A 19161-nucleotide genomic window follows, 5' to 3' on the forward strand; every position below is an offset into this window, starting at 1 on the left:
AGAAAAAAACCCCAGCTTACCCCATTTCTAGTTTTACTCCATTTTGTAATTGTAATTAGTAAATATGCTTAAACCATATTAGGAGATTAACATTATTACATTTTATTTATGAGTGTGTCTTTGTAAAGTGCTGCAGGAATTCTCCAAGCACAGAGAATGGCTTTGCTTATGGCCATGCATTGATTTACAAAATGTCACTGGTAGTACATCACCCTGGGGAAGCAGATGATATATTAAATATACCCACTCAGGTTCTGCACACAGACATCAAATTACAGCCTGCTCGCCAGACTGCAGTGGTATCCATTAACGTATTAGCATGTGAGCTGGCAGCACGCCAGCCCATCCCTGAATTTCTTTAGAGGTTTATGGGCCTCCACAACAAGTCCTTCAGTGTAAGACTGTAAGGATAAAAGCGACAATTCTCCTTGGGTTTCCGTGGCAGGCCTCACCATTGGTACACAAGGAAATCTTAGCCCTTGCACTGATTTTCAGTGAGAGATCTGGATACTCAGAAGCAGAGTGTCGAGCCAAAAAGCTGCCCACCCTAGACAGGACTGGCTCAGGGTCTCAGATTTTTGTTTTTCCAATTGCCTGCATTGCCAGAATCAAAGTACACTTTGGCTTTGCTGTTTGAAAGGTTACTTAGAAGCAGACTTACAAATGCACACAAAAAACCCCACCCCTCAAGACAGCTAAATTTGTCAATGATGAAATTGTTGCATGGTGCCTACAGCCACCTCAGATGACAAGAAGCACAAGTCAAGCCAGCACAGACTCTGCTCTTGGACTCACAAAATGAGTCAGATCTTCATGGACTCAGCATTTCCACACCCAGCCAGCTCAGAGCAATGTGACTTTGCCTGTACCTTCAGGAAAAAGCACTGTACAATGAAGTGACTGTGAAATACTACCATATGACAGTAGTGTGGATACCCCTTACTGGGGAAAGGGCATTTGGGACTCATCTAGTTGCAGCTGGATTCTTCTCTCCTCTGTTCTTCTTCTGTATTCCAAATTTTGCAACAAAGCCTGGCCAATGTCTGTGAGACTGTCTGTGCAATGAAGTGGCTTCTCCCACTAGCACAGGCATCACAATATGAAACTACATGGTAGCTGGAGACACCCCATCTGAATTGGTCAAAGCTTCTCCTCATCAAAGGGAAGCCCCCAGATGACTCAGGGAAAACCACCTCAGACTTTGAGGAAGGTCTTGTTGCTCCCCTCCCAGTTGTTCCCATGAGCAGGCAGTTTTGCTTTCCCGAAAGCCTAAGAGGCAGGAATATTTCCCTTTTCTCCCATGTTCATTTGCTGAGACCAAGTTGCAGCCTGCTTCAGTTGCCACAGTTATTCATGACACAAATTTTCTCAAATGGGGGGATTCCCAGAGGGGATCCTGCCCTCTCTGGCCTCTGATGTTGTCAGTGTGATGTTGCTGGCACTGGCAGTTCAGTTCATCTGGGCTGGCAAAGCAGGTGAGGAGCAGCACTCAGCCCTGCACACCAGCCAGCAGCACTGCAAACTGCTCAAACCCGCCGGGGCTTTTTGGAGCAGGCACGCCTTCTCCATCCCCCCTGATTGCTGTGTCCCTAGGCACAGTCCCATCTCTTTTTAAGAAGCTTTTCCCACAGTAGCAGCTTTCTGCTGAAGAAGAACTTTGTAAATATTGTTATCCCAAGCTCAAAAGCAGTCCCGCTCCCTCCACCATGAGTGGATTCTTGCTGCAGAGGAACCGCCTTAATTTCTGAGGCATTGAGGAAAGCAGGCACTTTACCAAAATAGCCACAGCCTTGTGACCAGGCATGTGAGATCCCACTGCCAGAAGGGCACGGATCCCCAAGCAGACCCTTGGTCAGCAAAGGCAGGAGACAGAATTCAGGGACCCGTTTGGATGCTGGCCATGACAGCAAACCTGTACCTATAGCTCAGGGAGAGGCACAGGGTCAGAAACAGGACACCGGGGCAGCCTGGGTTTGCCCTAGGCAGTGGAGCCATGATTTGAGGTCAAAGCACCCACAGTGGTTAGCAGAAAGGCAGGCTTTTCAGACGTGCTCCTGCACAGGACTGCCATGCTTTCAGCTCAGCCTGCTCTGTCCAGTGTGCATGGGTGAGACTTCAGGACTGCCCCGTTGCAAGTGGCTGAAACCGTCTCCATCCAGACAGCATGGCAATTCGGTGGAGGTGCTCTCCTAACACAGGCTTGGGGATTTAAAATATCATGCTGAACAAATAAAGTTTTGAGCGCAGGTCTTGGTGTTAATCAACTAGGTGGATGTCTCCTAGGCATTCCTTTCTTAAACAGCAGTCATTTCCTACTCCTATATCTAAAACAATTTTAAAATTTCATCCAAAGGTACACCCTGTATTTCTTACATTCTTATAATAAATCCAGAGCCTTGCTAAAGAAGATTATTATTTTTATATCATTTGCTGAAATAAACCTTTCCTAGAAAGACAGGAACGAGCAGATTTGCCTGTAGTCAGAAATTCTTGTTTTCTTTGAAAAGGTGGTAAGTGGTAATGTAAGAGATGAAAAATTCTTTTAAAAAAATATCACTGCAGTCCAATGTGAAATTTAACTTTGCCTGAAACTTTCAAAGGGCTCTGAGTATTTCAGACTCACGTTATGACACAAAACATAGACTCAGATACAACTCTTACTATTAAAAAACTAGAAATTTATAGATTTCCATATGCTAGATAAATCCCAGCAAGATTAACCAGTGTGCCTATATGTCTAGCGATGCACAGTGTCAAACTCCATTGTTCTATGGAATAAAATGTTTAACTAGTGAAAGTGTGTCATTGTGTGGAGACAACAAAGTTGCCTATGGTGGTCAGAGAAAGGAGTTTTAGCAGACGTCATCTAGGGCGTAAACTTATTTAAATAATCATATTGAAACATTATTTAGAATGAGTTCTTAAGGAGGGTTTTTTCTAGTGGCAATTGCAATCACTTCTCATGTAAGTACAAACATAGCCTTATTTTGTTCTCCTGTTTGGGCAGAAATAACAAGGCTCCACACAGTAAGTCACTCAAAGTCTTAAGCTGCCTTTGTTTCTACAAAAACTATGTCGCTGTGGTGCTAAGCTAGCGCAATGTGCCACATCCTGGAGCTGTAGTTTGTTTTTTCTCTCCGCTGACAGACCTGCAGGTTCTCAAACTTGCACTCTAGTTCTTCCAGAAGGAAATGTGTTGCTTGGAAATGGTTTATTTTTATTTGTGTTAATTCTTGTTTTAAGAATTAATGGTGATCTCACTTTGGAGTGCATTCTGTTACTTGAATGATGATTATGTTGTCTGGGTTTTGCCTAGTTTTGTTTTCTGGTAACATATTTGTTGAGATGCCACCAAAATTTCCTTTCCAAAAAATGACACGTTCAGGAAGAGCGGCTCAGATACCTGTAATCACTGCCTCTAGAGTTTAGATCAGTCAAAACAGTCCCGTATCAGGTTTCGCACTTCTAAGAGGAAAGAGATACTCATATGTGTCAGAATAGCTCTTTGAGGATGTCCTAGATGTTCTGGCAATGGGTGGGAAACTCACAGCTCTGCTGGTTTGATCGAAGGCACAACCTCCTTTCCCGAGTTCTGCAAATACAGCCCAGGGCTGTTGCTGCTGGTCCCTGTAAAAAGGCTTTCAGACTGCAAACAATTTGTTTGAAGACTCAAATTTAGACAATAATTGACATAATTACTCATAATTATATAATGAATTAGTGACATCTGATAATAGAATTATTTACAGTACAATAAAATGAGAACTGTCAGCATTCATAGGATGGATTTTCTCCTCATATGAAACTGAAAGTTTGTCTTTGAAGACGCCAGCATCTTTGGATTAAGACTATGTGTTATGCCTAACTAATGTATGTAAGCAGCTTTTTTCCAGAGCAGGTTGGGCTGGGGGTTTTCCTTTATAACGGTTTTTGATAAAAAAAGGTGCCTTTTCACAGAAGTAAAGTTCTCCAACAGAAAAGTGAAATTTTGCCCTAAAAAAAAAATCAGTTTTCTGCCAGGAAAACTGAACAGATGGAGTCCCACTGCCTGTCTGGAAGGCTCCTGCCAGTCTCACCTTGCAAGAAGGAGTAAGCGTGACAAGGCACTCAGCTGGAAAAACGTCCCTGCTTCAAGTATGCCCAGATGGAACACATTCAAAGTGTCTTTCCTCCCGTTTGTTTGAGATCTTTATTTCTTTCCATGCAGCAGAAACTCCATTTTCCGGTCAGCTCAGTCCTTGAGCCCTTGCTCCAGTTCTGGCAATGAGTTTCTCTGTGACACAGGTCATGCCGTTTTGCTTTGCTCCTCCAAAGAGAGGTGAACAGCTGTGGCCTCCAGAGCAACGTTACTGGTGTCAGTGATATATTTCCAGGCTGAAGAGTCAGAAAAGCCAAAATGTAATACTGGTGACCATGGTGTCTCCTCTGGGAGAGCTACTCAAGCTGAACCCTTCCTGCAGCCTTGGCTGGCCCTGCTGTCCCAGCCCCACTCCAATGTACAGCAGATGGTTTTCAGCTGCCACTTTGCTGCAGGGCAGTCACACAGCTTGATTTATCCCTTAGACAGCTAGTACCTCCCCTTTTTACTTTTGTGTCAGCCTATACACTTGCTCCTAGGCAGCCTGATAAGGAGTTTCTTGTAACAGTTATTGAGCCTATGCCTAATAATTCATCTGAACGTAATGCATCCTTGCCTGGGCCTGGTGCTGGGGTGCAGACTGATGAAATGGAGTGCTCCAGGTGCTGCAGGGCTTTTGCTTTGGTTAAAGAGGGGAGGCTAAGGATCTGAACATGTGCTGCGGCTGTTTGCATATTTTGCCTGTTGGATTGACTGCCAAAATCATTACGAAGTCCTTGGATTTTCTGATGGAGGCTAAAAGGTCTGAACAAATATATAAATTACAAAACAAATATCTACACAGAAAGGTAGCAAGCACTTTCTTCCCAATGAGTAGCTGGGAGGGAGCCCAATCCCCAGTTCCTACAGTCAGTATGGTACTGGAGTGGTTAATAAAGTGCTCCAAAATTCAACTGGCTTGCACAGTCCAAGGGAGTCCCTTGCCTCATATAGCCTGGGGAAGAACCTTCCCTCAATTTGCAGCAGTTCAGGATAGCACAGCTGACAAAGCAGGCCCTTAGACGAGAAACACTATCTTGGAGATCAGAAGAGAAATTGTGGCTCATGAGATCTGCATTCAGCTTCAGTTTCACTTGCCTGTATTTGTGTGACAGCAAAATGTGGTTTGAGGAGTTCAAAATGCCCTGTGAAAACACACAGCTGTTCCCTTCATTTAGAAATGAAAGACAGCTCGAAAAACCCTGCTGTAATTCTAGCAATCGTGGTTCTGCTGCTCTCAATGAGTTACAGCTGGCCAGGCACTCAAATTTCCTGCAAAACTTCACTCTGAACCCAGAGCCACAGGGCAGCGCGGCATGAAGGGATTGCCATAGTAACCATTCTTTGTGTCTTGAAAAACTGACAGGCTGTTTTCAGGGGAAATTACACAGAAATGTGACATTCACTGTCTTAGATAAAAATAACAGTCCTTGGCTGATTCAAAGTTGCAGGAGACTCATGAAGGCTGGTTTTTTTTTGTTTGGATTTGAAAGTTTCTGGGTATGATTTAGTCCATAGTTCTTTAGAATGGTTTTTCATTTGCAATCACTAAAGCTAACAGCTGATCATTCAATACGTATCATAACATAGTTTTTGCTTCTATTCAGAGCAGCACAGATTCATGGTCTCCACATTGATTCATTCCTCACCATTCATATTTTTCTGGTGTAAGATTTCCATGGCTTGAAGCCACAGAAATATGAGTAGTATATACCGCAAAGCTGTCAAAGGAAGCAGTACTATTAAAATATCTAATTTGATCTGACTTTATTTCATTTTGCTGAACTTAAACCATAAAAGAATGTGTAAAGCTCCCAGCCTCAGAGGAAGGTCATAGCTAGGCATGGGACAGCTCATCTGTCTGTCAGGCAGTCCTTCAGACTCTACATTCAGAAAGAATACAGATGGATGTTCAACTTCTTAACATCTAATCTTCATGACAATTTCTTATCTATTATCAAATACATTGATCAAGCCTTTGCAAGAACTACTAGCAATGGGTCTGCAATTAGAAACTTTCAAGCTTTTCTGATTTCACCTAGAGAAGTCATACCAAATGGAGTGATAGTTCTCAAGTTTCATTACACTTCTCATGCTTCGAGCCTTTCATTGTATTAGAGAATTGAAAACCAAAAAGATTCATTGGTCAGCAGCCATAAAATAGGCCATGGAATATTACCATAGAATTATTCTTGCAATTTGCCCCTAACTTCTGGCTGAACTACATCCAATTTATTTTTTATTAAAAAACACATTCAAACTAGACTGTCTGCTTGAGGATTTGAAACCATTTGAGTAGATTTCGTGGCCCCAACTATGTCTTAAATCAACAAGAAGATTTCTGAAGGTTCTGCAAGACCAACATCTTGAACAGAAAAGCTGAGGGTTTAATTACTCATTCCCATATGTGAGTCTGCTAGAAAAAGTGTGCAAAAATTAGTAGCTAGCACGGTTAATCGATATTTACTGTAATATCATACTTCCATACTATGGGTATTGAGTGTAGGAGAATTCTTAGAGGAATCAGAGCTATTTGGAAAAGAGATTTGAGTGGAGAACAAAGATAAATAAACCTTGGCTGTTTTTCTAGAGATCATAGATTTGATTCTTTGCACAGAGAGAACTTTATGGTGATGGCTTCAGAACAGAGAAAAGTTTTAGTTGAAATTCTGAAAGGGCGCATGCCAAAAATTCACAATGAGATCGTTCAGACATGGTTTCTGTGCCAGTAATTTGTTGGATTGTGTTAGGAAGATGTGCTCTGTGAGACAGAAGATCGAATGAACTGTGGCAAAGTGATAAAGAAGCACAAGGGTTGCTGTTTTTCTAAACTTTAAGAATCATAGTAACAGAAGTAGAAATAATAAAGCAACTCCTAACTTGACAACAACTGGCAATCTGATACCATAAGTCAAAGGCAAGTTAGCTACAATGCCTCATTTTTACCAGCTTTGCAAAAATTATACTCCTCACCCCTGAAAAATGACACTGACCATTGGGATATTTGGTGAGGAACATAGATGCATATTCAGTGTGATTTACTAGATTTGAGAAAAATCACAAATGTAGAACTTGAAAGACTCTTTAACCTGTTTGGAGACAACTGATGTAGAGAGGCTTAAAAGCTCTAAGCATCCACTATCACCCCATCAAAACATACATGAAATGTTTTCATTTAAATGGTGAGTATTTGACTAACTTCAGATGTCAAGATCTGAATACAGGCATATTTCCTTAGCATTTGTTTTTTGTTTGGGTTTTTTTTTTTTTGAGTGGTGATGTTTTAAGAGTGGGATGGAGGATTTCTCATCTGTGTTTGGGAAACAGATTTTCAGGCTGGCTGCATCTGCCAACACACCAACTGTCAAAATACCATCATGTAGAATATGACTAGGAGATCAAACATAAAGTGTTTCTAAGTACAAACGTTCAGAAAGCATGGCTCAGTCCAGTTCTTCTCTAAAGCAGGACACTGGCAGAAGATCATGAAACAATAAATAATACATGTGAAGTTTTCCTTGCAGTTTTTGAGGATTTACTTTGCTTTTGGTTTTCAGTTTGTCCTCACTACTCTGGGAAGCCCTAGTGGTGCTGACTGCTTGGTTTTCTCCATCACAAGCTCAGTCAGTCCTGAAATCACCTGAGTGCAGCCTTAAAGAAATGAAGATGTAAACAGAGTTGTCACTGAGGGGTTCGGAGGCACTGACGTGTTAGATACACAGTCAAATCAGACCTGACATCCCCTTTTTCTTTCTATTTCAGTTCATTGTCATTTGCCCTTTATCTTCTTCCCCAGCAACCCCCAATACACACCAAAACAGAAACAGCAAAGCCTTCCTGCTGTGTGCAGCCAGGTTTAAAGACATATTGCAGTTAGTTGCTCATCATTTCATCCAAATCTTTCGACACTCCTGAGAGCTCATATTGCTGTGCAAAGGTGGCCAGTGCGAGAAGTCTGACTGCTTTTCTCTGACGTCCTGTAGAAAACATTAAGAATTGGGGAGCTGTTTTTTACTCACTGGAATATTTTTTGTTTAATTTCAGCTCTATGATGGGCCTGACGTACAATCCAACCTGATAGGCACTTTCTGTGGACAGTCTCTTCCACTGGCAGGGAGCACTACAGGGACAAGCCTTCATGTGGTGTTTTATTCTGATGGACTGAACACTAGAAGTGGGTTCCAGATGATGTGGCATGTTAATGGTAAGTTAGCCAGGTTTCCTCTGGGAAGGTATGTTTTCTTCTTCCCTGTATGTGTAATGGAGTCCCAGCTTATGCCACCCTATGTCAGCTAAGTAGAAATAACCCATTACAGCTCTAAAAACATTGCATTTCCTCATAATTCCTCAAATACTTTCCCAGTGGATGTTTCTGCACATGCACACCTTCGAAGATCATCTGCTCAGAGACTGAGAGCTGTTAGTGAAATACACTTTCATTTGCAGGAGTAGGCACAGGGATGAGGGGCATTTGCAGAATTTCTGTACTGAACAGGAGATATATGCTATTACAGGGGAATCATGGGTGACTTGGGCTTTCTAATGGGAAACACTCAGCCCTTGGTTTGCCCCATTTATATAGACTTGTGTTTTCTGTGCAGGCTTCTCTCCAGTTTTATTTGGTGGTGCTTGTTTTCTTGGATAGCGCGTCCACTTCTAGCTGTTCCTGACTCCCCTTCTCTGCATGAAATAACATTGGCCAGGATGTGCTTTGGGTGTTTTCCCTCTTGTTCTTGCATGTCACGAGAACTGTCACAGACCTTATTAAATAAGCAAGCATGCACACCAGTTATAAACAAATCGGTTAATGACTGTACAACTGCAAACTATGTTTGCAGTTTCTTCATAAGCGAGGCTACAAATGCAACTTTTTCACTTTGTTTATTTAACAGCAATATTGGACTGTAACAAGATTAAATAGTGTGCCATTGTACATCCCATCAAAGATGATCCAACCTTGAAAATAATTAAATTGCCACAGTTGCCCAGTCTGTCTAATCAGTTCACACCATTCAGCTTTGACAGCATTGTAAAGCAGCTGAAATCAACTGCAGAGGCCCCACTGTGGGTTGCTGAGGTCTATGGCATGCTATATATTGTTTGAATAGGAGCTCCTCTGCTCTACCACAGACTGCTGGCGTTTTCGGGCTCCCAAAGGGCTCTTGTCGACTAGACAGTGGTGTTTTGCATTCAGCGGAGGTCAAGGAGCGTTTCTCGGCAAAGGAGGGACGTATGTGGGAGGAGTGAGATGTGTGGCAGGAGCCAGCAGGGGAAGTGCTGCAGCACAAAGGTATGTTCTTGTGCTTCGAGGTGATGTCATTCTGGGACTGCACAAAAGAAGAAAAAGTGGAGGCTTTTATGCACAGCCAGATGACATCAGCTCCATACAGTCGCCATGGTGCTGGGTTAACTTGCTTTTCTAAAGCTCTCAAAGCTTTCCAGAATCTGCTTGCATGGTAATCTCTCTTGCGTTTTCTTTTCACGTCCCCCTCCAAACATTTCCTGGACTCTCCGGCCCTCTCCCACCCCCCTGCACTGACACATTCACTTCTCTGTCAGACAGCACTGCCCCTCTGTTAATTCCTGGACACTAAACTGCAGCCTAACACTGCACAGGGCCCAAACTGCTAATGTGGGGCTGTGTCTAAGTAGCAGAGCAGGATCTGTGGGTTCAGATAGGGCTGGCTCCTAGGGAATGTCATTGCTGGCTCTGAATGTCACAGCTGCGAGTCCTGACAGCCTGTAATATGAGTGCAAGCTCCTCCAGAGCTCACCACAGTTGTCGTCTTTTTGTTCATTTGCAGGCACTTCCTTTTTTCTTGATTGGTGTCATACATAAATATGGGTATTCCTCTTACCCTTGATGGCTGCATTGTCTGAGCATGTGCTGTTGCCCTAGACTGGATAAAATTAGATATGTTCCTGTGGTTGGGGTGCTATATTTGCTTCTGTCTTCTGAAAAATCTTTCAAATGCACAAAAAAAAACTCATTGGAGAAAGTCTCCTCGTCTGGGGGAACTCATCAGGAGATTCAGCCTTTTAGTTTGGGTATTTCAGAGTGAAGCATTCAGGTCCCCTCTTCCCTGAGGGCAAATCCCTAAGAGAATCTAAACCTAGACCTGGTAACATGTCACCTGACAAGAAAATAACAAGGCTATATAAGTTGCTGAGAGAAGAGCTTTTACTTCTGCTCAACTGACAAATGTGTGCTCTAGAGTTCAAGCTGCTGTGAACTATTTCTCACGCTGTCCATGAGCTCCTTAACTGGCAGTTGTGAAGCATCTAAGAGATATATATCAAGGGCATTCACAGGCTTTGGTGATAAAAGAGAGCAGCACTTAGGTTTGCCACCATGTGCCTGATACAGTTCACTTCAGACACTGTTTCCGGCAGGTTTGCTTGCAGTTATGAGGTGATCACAAAAAGCCAAAAGCTTACCTCATTGATAACTGACATGATGAGCCCCTCCTGCCAAACATGACGCAAATTTGAAGTGTTTTGATTTGAAACATTTGCATCTGCTCTTTCCAGCTGGTGAGCCACTGCTTTTCAGTTGCTGAATTGCTGATCTGTGTTGCTGAAGGAAACCCAGTCTTTAGGCTTTCCCAAAGACAGAATTAGTAACTGATCTTAGGAGAATGCTGTTATTTATGCTTATAAGTGTCCTATATAATTTTAACTTGGATGGAAAGCTGTAGTGCAAAGAATTCAATTTAAAAGTGGTTGTGGTTCTGAAATAACACTGTTCATCTAAGGGGCTTTCATTGATGAGGTTGGATTTAGAATTGATTTGGCTAAATCACTAATGTTTTCTTCTGCAGCCAAGGCTCCAAAAGGATTATTCACCAGAGGAAAACTTGAATCTGCAAGGTGCTCATTCCACTTCTGCTGTTTATTAGGAAGCTTAATATAGGCAAATATATTTTGGGGCATATATTGACCCTTTGAGAAAGAGCAAAGTCTTGGTAACAGTCTGGATATTAGAAAGATGGCATGCCAATTGAATTGCTTCCCTTAAAAAAAAAAATAAATCAGGAGGCCAAAAGGGCAAAGGTCTCTCAGTGCAAAATTACACCAGTGACAACTGTCACTATCTAAGAACACACATATTTCCTAGACCTGTCATTTACCTTATTAAGCAGTGTGCATGTAGGAGCTAACTGCTTTATACATCTACATTTCATTGGAAGCTTATTTATTTAGCTGCTTGATTGTCAGTAGAGCTTATAAATTCAATTGTCTCTTCTCAGCATAGTCAAAATTTGCACTCACTGTTCTGTTTTCTGTGACACACTAATTCCCCCTTTAAAAAAGAAGCAAAGCACACTATTGAGAAAAGACTTATGTAACCCCAAAGTATTGTATTGCTGTTTTCCTTCACCATCATCTTCTTTCTGTTGGATTTCCCTAAGAAATGATTGATGGACAGGGTGTGGAGAAAGCCACTTGGTTCACGAGAAGTTTTCATATGTCTGGGTCTGTATTTTCAGAAAATGAAAATTATTAACAGACATACAATAACTAAAGACTGGGGTTTTCATAAAGTGTCAGGTAAAATGTGAAATAGTTTGTTAGTTCTTCAGGGAAGCATTACAGAAACAGATTAGATTAGGATGCAGAAGTCATTCACTGCAGACATTTGCCAGGCATCTGTTAGGATTGCTGGAGAGAATATTGCATTGCAGGTCAATGAGGGATCTGAGGCCCATATTTCCTAAGCCTGGATCATAGCTCTGTTGTTGATTTCTTGTGCAGCCTTTAACAAATTGCCATTTGTTCAGTTTTCAAAAATGACTATTCCTTTTTAGTGTCTTTCTGTCATATTAAGTTTAAGGATGCACAAGGTCTGATCTTTTGAGTCCTGAGCAGTTGTTCTGAGTTGTGGGTGCTACCGTGTTTAGACCTGGCTTTTTGTATTGCAATCTGGCTATTAAAAACATAGACGTGTTCTCTATGAGACCTAAGGATGAATTAATTTCTGTTTCTTCAGCAAGCTGGACCTCCTCCCCATCCCCTAAACTAATATATAAGAATAAGGACCAAAATTTTCTTAAAATGCTTGTGGCTGAACAGTTCAATCAATGTCCAAAAGCTAGAAAAAGGCTTTTTTTTTTTTTTTTTTTTTATCATTGAACACTGGCAGCTGATATTGGAACTGTGTCCATTCAGTATCTTGGAGGATTCAGCTCCTGTTTAAATGCCTAAATTTGCCTTTATGCCTCTGGGTCCCAGTAGTCTTTATCTATTATCCATCTTACCGATTTCAGATTGGAACATGTTGAAGAAAATACCAGAATTCAGGAGACTGATAAAACAATAATAATCAAAGCTACAGAAGTGATTAACAAATCAGAAAGAGGAAAAAAAAAAACCCAACAGTTTCTCACTTGAATTTTTACTCTCTTGCATAAACCCTCATCACAAAAATTATCCCACTTGCTCCATTGGATAATATTCCATGAGCTAAACCTATGCAAGAGAGCAAAAGATTTCAGAATCAAATCCAAGTCATACTTCATGCAAGTATTAGTGTAGTACAGGCAAATGTTCATACTACATGCTCCTTGCAGCTAGAGTCAGTTAACATTTACTAAAATATTTTACCATGCGCACAACAAATGGAACAACTCTGAATCCTTCCATTTCCCTCTGATTTTACAGGAACAGTGCCAGTTCACATTAAACTTCGTGGAAGGGATTTTTCTAGCATGTGGCTAAAACATACCCATGAATAAATCTGAAAACCTTGCAAATAATAGAGGTTTCCACAGATTACTACTTCTCTATTCAGCTATAATTATTTATGAGAATAGGGATTCTTCTTTAGTTAATGGACACCATCTGCTAACCAGACAGGCAGTAATACAGGAAGATCTATAAATCATGCCTTGCACAATCTTCAATGACTACTTAGATTTTAGCCAGAGGAAAGCAAAGACACCAAATATATGTTTCCTGAGCTTTCTATTTGTTGTCTGATTTCCTAGCAACTAACACCAGGTTAGGTAGTTGTTTTAAGCATTTTTCAAGGGAATTCCAGGACCTTTACACTACTAAAAAAGTATATCTCCTTTCCTTTTTTTTTTTTTTTCCTGTTTAACTGCAGGGCTGAAGTTTCCAAAATGACTGCAAGGAGGTCTGCACAAACTAAGCATATGCCGTATGCAGTTCAGCTGCAAGAAAGTTTTCCACAGTGCAGCTATCTATCCACATACAGCTAGACTGTGTATTTCTATGCTGAGAAAAGCTTTTAAAGATATTTCACTAAGAACAGAATGGTTTCAGATTATTCACTATTATTTCAGTGAGAGCTGAAGTCATGCAGCAATGTGTAGGTTCTGGTTCTGCATTTTTATTTACTGCTAAAGACCAAATCTTTTTTACTTTGTTGCCATAAACAGCACAAATTCCATTTGTTTGAACAGAAGCCAACTCTGATCTGCTGTTTGCAGACAAATATAAACACTGGGAGAAGGTTTGTATTCATTTAATGGTGATGCCAGAGATGGAAGAAGTTTAATTAGCTGAGATGATTACATCATCATTTAAACTTTTCCTATTTCAATATCTTATTAAGGTAGGCAGGCTACTTTTTTATGGAAATTAGAGTCCAGTTTAAATCAAAATGTATTTCTTAGCTTGCTCAAAAAATAGGAAAAGCATAAGGTACATACAAATGCATGCTTTGAAAAAAAAGGACTAGCATTCCTTGTGAAGCTTTCCTTTTAAATCCATACATATATTCACATATGGATATACATAAATATGCATCTGCATCTACAACTACATCTTCAGACTGAACACCATTCATATGAATGTAATTTGTTTGATATCTTTTCTGATTATTTTAAGTATCTGCCAAGACAGATTTCAAAGCCTAGTATAAGTATCTAAAGGCAGGGCATCTCTCTTCATAGGTAATGCACAAATAAGATGAAAAATATTTGCAGTTTAGTTTTCTTTGATGGCTTGTATCTGTGATCCAATCAAAGAAAGGGATAATGCTGCAAGAATTTTGTGGCTAATGAAAATGGGAAGACACTGAATAAATCAGGGATCAAATTCTAAATTGACTTTTTAAAAATATTCAAGACAAAAAGTTTGTCAATAGTAAGGACCCATAATGTTCCAGGAACCAAAATATAAGCTGCAAAGTCGGCTAATAAAAGTTTGCTTCCCATTTTGAAACAGTATTCCTGGATAATTCTGTTCAGGTTTTTTTTGTTTGTTTCGGTTTGTTGGTTTTTTTAATTCTAAAGCTGGGCAAATCTTTCACATACAACATTTGTAAGCATTTAAAAAAGTTTTTGTATCATTATTTGAGTTTTTCTCATTTTAGTGTTCTGTAGATGTAGCAAGTGAATTTAAAGGCAGGAACATTTGTTTTAATCTGTTAAGTATTTCTGTAAATATTTTGTTAAAATCATGTATATTTTCAAAAAAGCACAACAGAACTGATTGTTACCTCATCCATATTGGACCAGAAATGTAATATATAGACTTTCTACCAGCTGGCCAGAGAGTTCAGAGATTTTTTTTCTGCTCTGATATGGAGGTTTCTGCTTGCATATGCAGGTCAGTCAAAATAGTTCAGGTGTGAAGTTCACATATTTGCAAAAATCAGTGGGTCCTTTTTTTCAGCTATTAGTCAATGAATACTTAGGCATAAACTCAAGTAATTTCCAATCTGTTTGCAAACAATAAATAAATGATTGGCAACATAAGTTCAGCATATTCATTATAAGAAATGAATCACAGGGATCTAAACTTTACCCCCATTTTACTGGAGCACTTAAGAAGAATCACTTCTCTTCTAATAAAAAGCTTTTTCTGGGAACATTTGTAGTTGGAAGAAGAGAAATGGCACATTAACAACAGTTTGACGTTCTTATTTGTGTGTTTCACGTACCTCATCCAGAGAATATCTGTTGAGCTCAGAGAAAATATAAACCACTCTGGAGAGGGAGCGTGAGTAATCTGAATGCTACCTGCAAGGATTGCTTAGAAAGAAAGGTCTGTGCCTCAAAGTGCAGGACACAAGCTTTCCACTCATCTGAGCCATTTTGGGTTTAAATATAAAAAACATGTCTTTGTGGCTATCAGGAAACTCTTAGTAGGAGAAGCTGAGTCATAACTGCCTGTTTAGTTTTAAAATGTTCCCAGCTTTCTTCAGGCTGAGATAAATAGCTGTTGGCTTTGTTCTTGCCTGCTGAAACTCCCCTGCCTCCCTGTTCCCACTCCCTCAGAAGCCAAGCCATCAAGTCTGTTTGTTGAGAAATCTTTCTGTTTCCCAAGCTGGTGAGGCGGCTTTCCCCTCCTGAAGTCTCTCCTCAGCAGCCCTGTCATTCCTACTGCTGAGAGAAAAGAAAAGAGAGTAACTCACCCTGCAAATTCAGCTGTAAAGTTCCCCCCTTGCCAACACCTTTTATTCCTCCCGTTGAAAAAAACCAATGACCTGGTTTCTTTTGAGGAAAATTAGACCATCTTCTGATGGCACTGGGAAGAAAAATGGGGTGGTGGTTTACACTGAAGCTTTCTCCTTTCTGTCTCTCTGCTGGGTATCAAAGTTCTAGGGGCTTAACATTTACCCACCAGTGCTAGCAGGCCTCGGGGGTGTAAGTTTTTCTGTTTCTCTCTCTCTCTCCAGAGGGACTGAAGGCAGGACTGGTTTCAAATACACTTAAAAGCTTCTTTTACTCCTTGATTGAGACATCCTGTAGCTTGACAATGTAGCTTTGTGGCTGCAGGGCAAACCACCTCAGAGTTATGGAACATCGTGGCAGCAAGGTGGGGGAAAAGCGAGAAGAACTGACCCCGTGCCAGTTCACCTGTGAGGTCAACCTCTACTATGTAAAGGCTTTCCTGGGTTATACCTAACTGTTGTTCAATTGTGGGAATTCTTGTGTTTAAAAGGTGGTTTTCTGGTGAGTACTGGGTGATAGACTGACAGAGATCTGTGTTACATTGCTGGCATGACTGGAGTCTTCCTCAAATCTGCATTTAGATGGCTCTTTTTTAGTTTAAAATAGCTTCTTATTGCTTTGCTCCCCTTCAGACCTGCTGCTCTTCCCTCTCATAGATTTATATTTTGCAGTTCTAGAAGTCCTAGAGCCAACCGTGGCAAAGCCAAACTCAAGTTTTCAGTGAGAAGCTGATGGTAGAGATGATGGCAAATGCTTCTGGGGCTTAGCATCCACCCTTCAATAACCAAAAGTTTGTCACAGAATGTGTTGAGGACAGTATTTGCATTTAATTAAAGAACTTGATTTATAGCTTCCTGAAGAAAAGAAAAAGTGTTAAGCAGAGCAGTGGCCAAAGATACCTTGTTCAAGTTGCAAATTATGCATAGGCTTGATAGAGATTAGGGGAGTTTTACACATCTGTGTGGATTAATTGAATGGGTCAGAGGGGTACTGTGGTTGGTTTATGTTATAACATATCTCCTATAACTAAAAGTTCTGATATTGAAGCTGTTTATCACTTCGGACATAGTGCAGTATTTGCCTCTGGGAATATAGAGCTTGTGGCTTGTTAGATGGTTTTATTAATTATTTTGGGGCTTTTTTGCTATGTGACAGAACCTTCCCTCTGGAGATAAAGCCAAAGAGATTGATGGAGTGTGGGCTTTACTTAAAAAGCTTGAGTGACCCCATAAAAGCTGTGTGAGCAAAAGATTAGCTAATGCCTAAATGAAGCACTTGTGGGCTTGTAATGTAGAGAGGAAAAAAAAATGCTGCTGCAAGGCAGAGCGACACACACGTGAAATCAGATCAAACACACGATTCCCTTGCTTTCTGCATGTGACAGATACACAACCACTCTATTGGCTTCTCTAAAGTTGAGGTTTCATCATGAATGTAGCTCAGCTAAAGCTACCCTGACACTGAGAGAGACTGTTGTGCCTTCCCACCCTGCTGACACCTGCACCCGGGGACTGGGTCAGGGAGAACGTTTTCCCAGGAACCCAACAAATGGAGGCGAGTGCAGCAGTTGCCACATCCCATAAAGCAATTACAAAACTGCAATTGTAGGTGTTCAGCTGCTTTGTGCTGTCAAATCAGGGCCTGCATTTGATCCATTGTTTTGCATTTTATTTTTTTAAATCTAGCTCATAATATGGAAGAACTTAATCACCCAAGGGGCTGAGGAGTGAGGTTAGGACAATAATGTATTATCTGAAAAGAAAATACATAACTTTTCAAACATGGCATGTCTTACGACTGGACAGTTACAATTCAATAAAAAAAGAACATTAAACCCACCAAATGTCAGAAAGCCTGTTTATCCACTGTGACTTGGCAGCTTGTAATCATGCTCAGTGGGCTGCAGGAAATTGTATTATATTCAATTTTATGATTTCCAAAGCAGTGGGAAATGGCATTTTTACAACAATAGGAAGCCCTCCCCATGATAACTTAGTTTGTGTATTAGTTGAGGTCAGTAAAAGCCAAGGATGGATCTAATTCAGCTTTCTAGAACTGATCAAAGTTAGAGGCCAATACAAAAAATACCACTTTTTTTCCTGTGTCTCAGTTTCTTCAGCTGTCAAAGCAGATGCTGAAGCATGGTGAGAAACATGCCAAAACAGGAGGTGAAGTGCTTACTGCATGAGCAGTGTCAGGAGGTCCAGCCTGCCATTCCTGAGTTTCTCTTCCCTGCTAGACCTCGATTCCCTGTGATAGAGCAGACCCTCAAGCCCAGTATACACATTTGTACATGAAATGGGTGCTAATACCTGTCCTCATTGCAGAGCTGCGGGTGAGTTTTTCCAGAGTCTCTCACTGACGAGCTGCTTTGCTGTGTTGTCAGGTTGTGGAGGAGAACTCTTTGGCCCTTCTGGTTCATTTCACAGCCCTGGCTACCCCAATAGATACCCCAGCAATAAGGAATGCATCTGGTACGTTCACACAGCACCTGGTAGCAGCATTCAACTCACCATTCAGGAATTCGACATTGAATATCACCCAAACTGCGACTACGATGTTTTGGAGGTAAGAGCATTAGATTTACTCCTCAAAAATACGTAAATTACATACTTTTCTGTCTGGAGCAGATAATCCGAAGAACTGCAGGAACAGAACAAACAATTCTACTGCAATTTCCCATTTCTACTGTGGTTATAGTTATGTTCCACAGACATTGTCACAGAAGCTACAATGCTCTTATTATTTTTTTACTTTTATGCCTTATGTCTTTATACCAATCTGTATGTATGTCTGTATACCTTAATCAATAATGATGCTAGGCACTGTACACTTCCTAACAAGAGACAAAACTGCTTTGAAAAACTCAGTCTTAAAAAGTCCACTTTCACAAAGAACTAAGTGTAGGGTGCTGTACCATGGAGATAAAATTTTCTGATGTAAAGGAAGATAATGGATCACTAGGGGGATACCTAAGGTGAGACCTTGTGTAGGACCTTCCAAGGAAGTAGGGAGGTTTATTTATAACCCTTAGTGCTGAAAACTATGAAGAATCTTTGTGCTCAGAAAAAAGAATAAAAGAAGGGGAGTGGAACAAGGAGAAAAGGGACCTCTCTAAGGGTTTACTGACCTTTAAGAGGCACATAAGACTGAATGGTCCTGTTATGTATGACATCTTTGTGCTCATGTTGGGAAGCAGCCAGGTGACCAGTTCCAGCTAACAGATTTGAACAGACTTCCAGGGCAGGAAGAAGGGATAGGAAATAATTTCAGGAGGAAAGTCTTTAGAAGTATAGACTTTCTAGATCATTCTCACTAGACACATTTGAGATCACTAATGGAGGTACAGTTATTGAGTCTTTCAATGTTAATACATAGGTGACATTTGAATGTTTTTGTAATGAACCCAAAAGATTAATTAAGAGATCTTGTACCACTTGCCTTGGGCCTTTCTTCTCCTCTTCTCCTGAGTAATGTGATGTGTGACTGGCATACAGCTAGACAGCTTTCTGTCCAGCACCTCACTGCTGCCTATTGTCATCTTTTTAGCTTTGATTTCTCCAGCCTGTGGTCCTTAGTGCACACTCATCAGTAATATTGCTGCAAGACTTAACCCACATC

The 19161-nt window shown here is 40.8% G+C and overlaps 1 protein-coding gene across 1 annotated transcript in view; it reads left to right on the forward strand.

Moving 5' to 3' along the window:
- The window catches only part of CUBN (cubilin (intrinsic factor-cobalamin receptor)), a gene marked incomplete at its 3' end in the record, with an annotated part of 65599 nt that extends 47491 nt beyond the window's left edge, over positions 1 to 18108 (forward strand). The window contains 2 exon segments of the mRNA XM_009705237.1: positions 8162 to 8321; positions 17927 to 18108. Of these exon segments, the coding sequence (XP_009703539.1) occupies positions 8162 to 8321; positions 17927 to 18108 (342 nt within the window).
- Positions 18109 to 19161: the final 1053 nt, after the last annotated feature.

Source organism: Cariama cristata, unplaced genomic scaffold (genome assembly GCF_000690535.1).
Source record: "Cariama cristata isolate BGI_N322 unplaced genomic scaffold, ASM69053v1 scaffold5160, whole genome shotgun sequence".
NCBI lineage: Eukaryota > Metazoa > Chordata > Aves > Cariamiformes > Cariamidae > Cariama > Cariama cristata.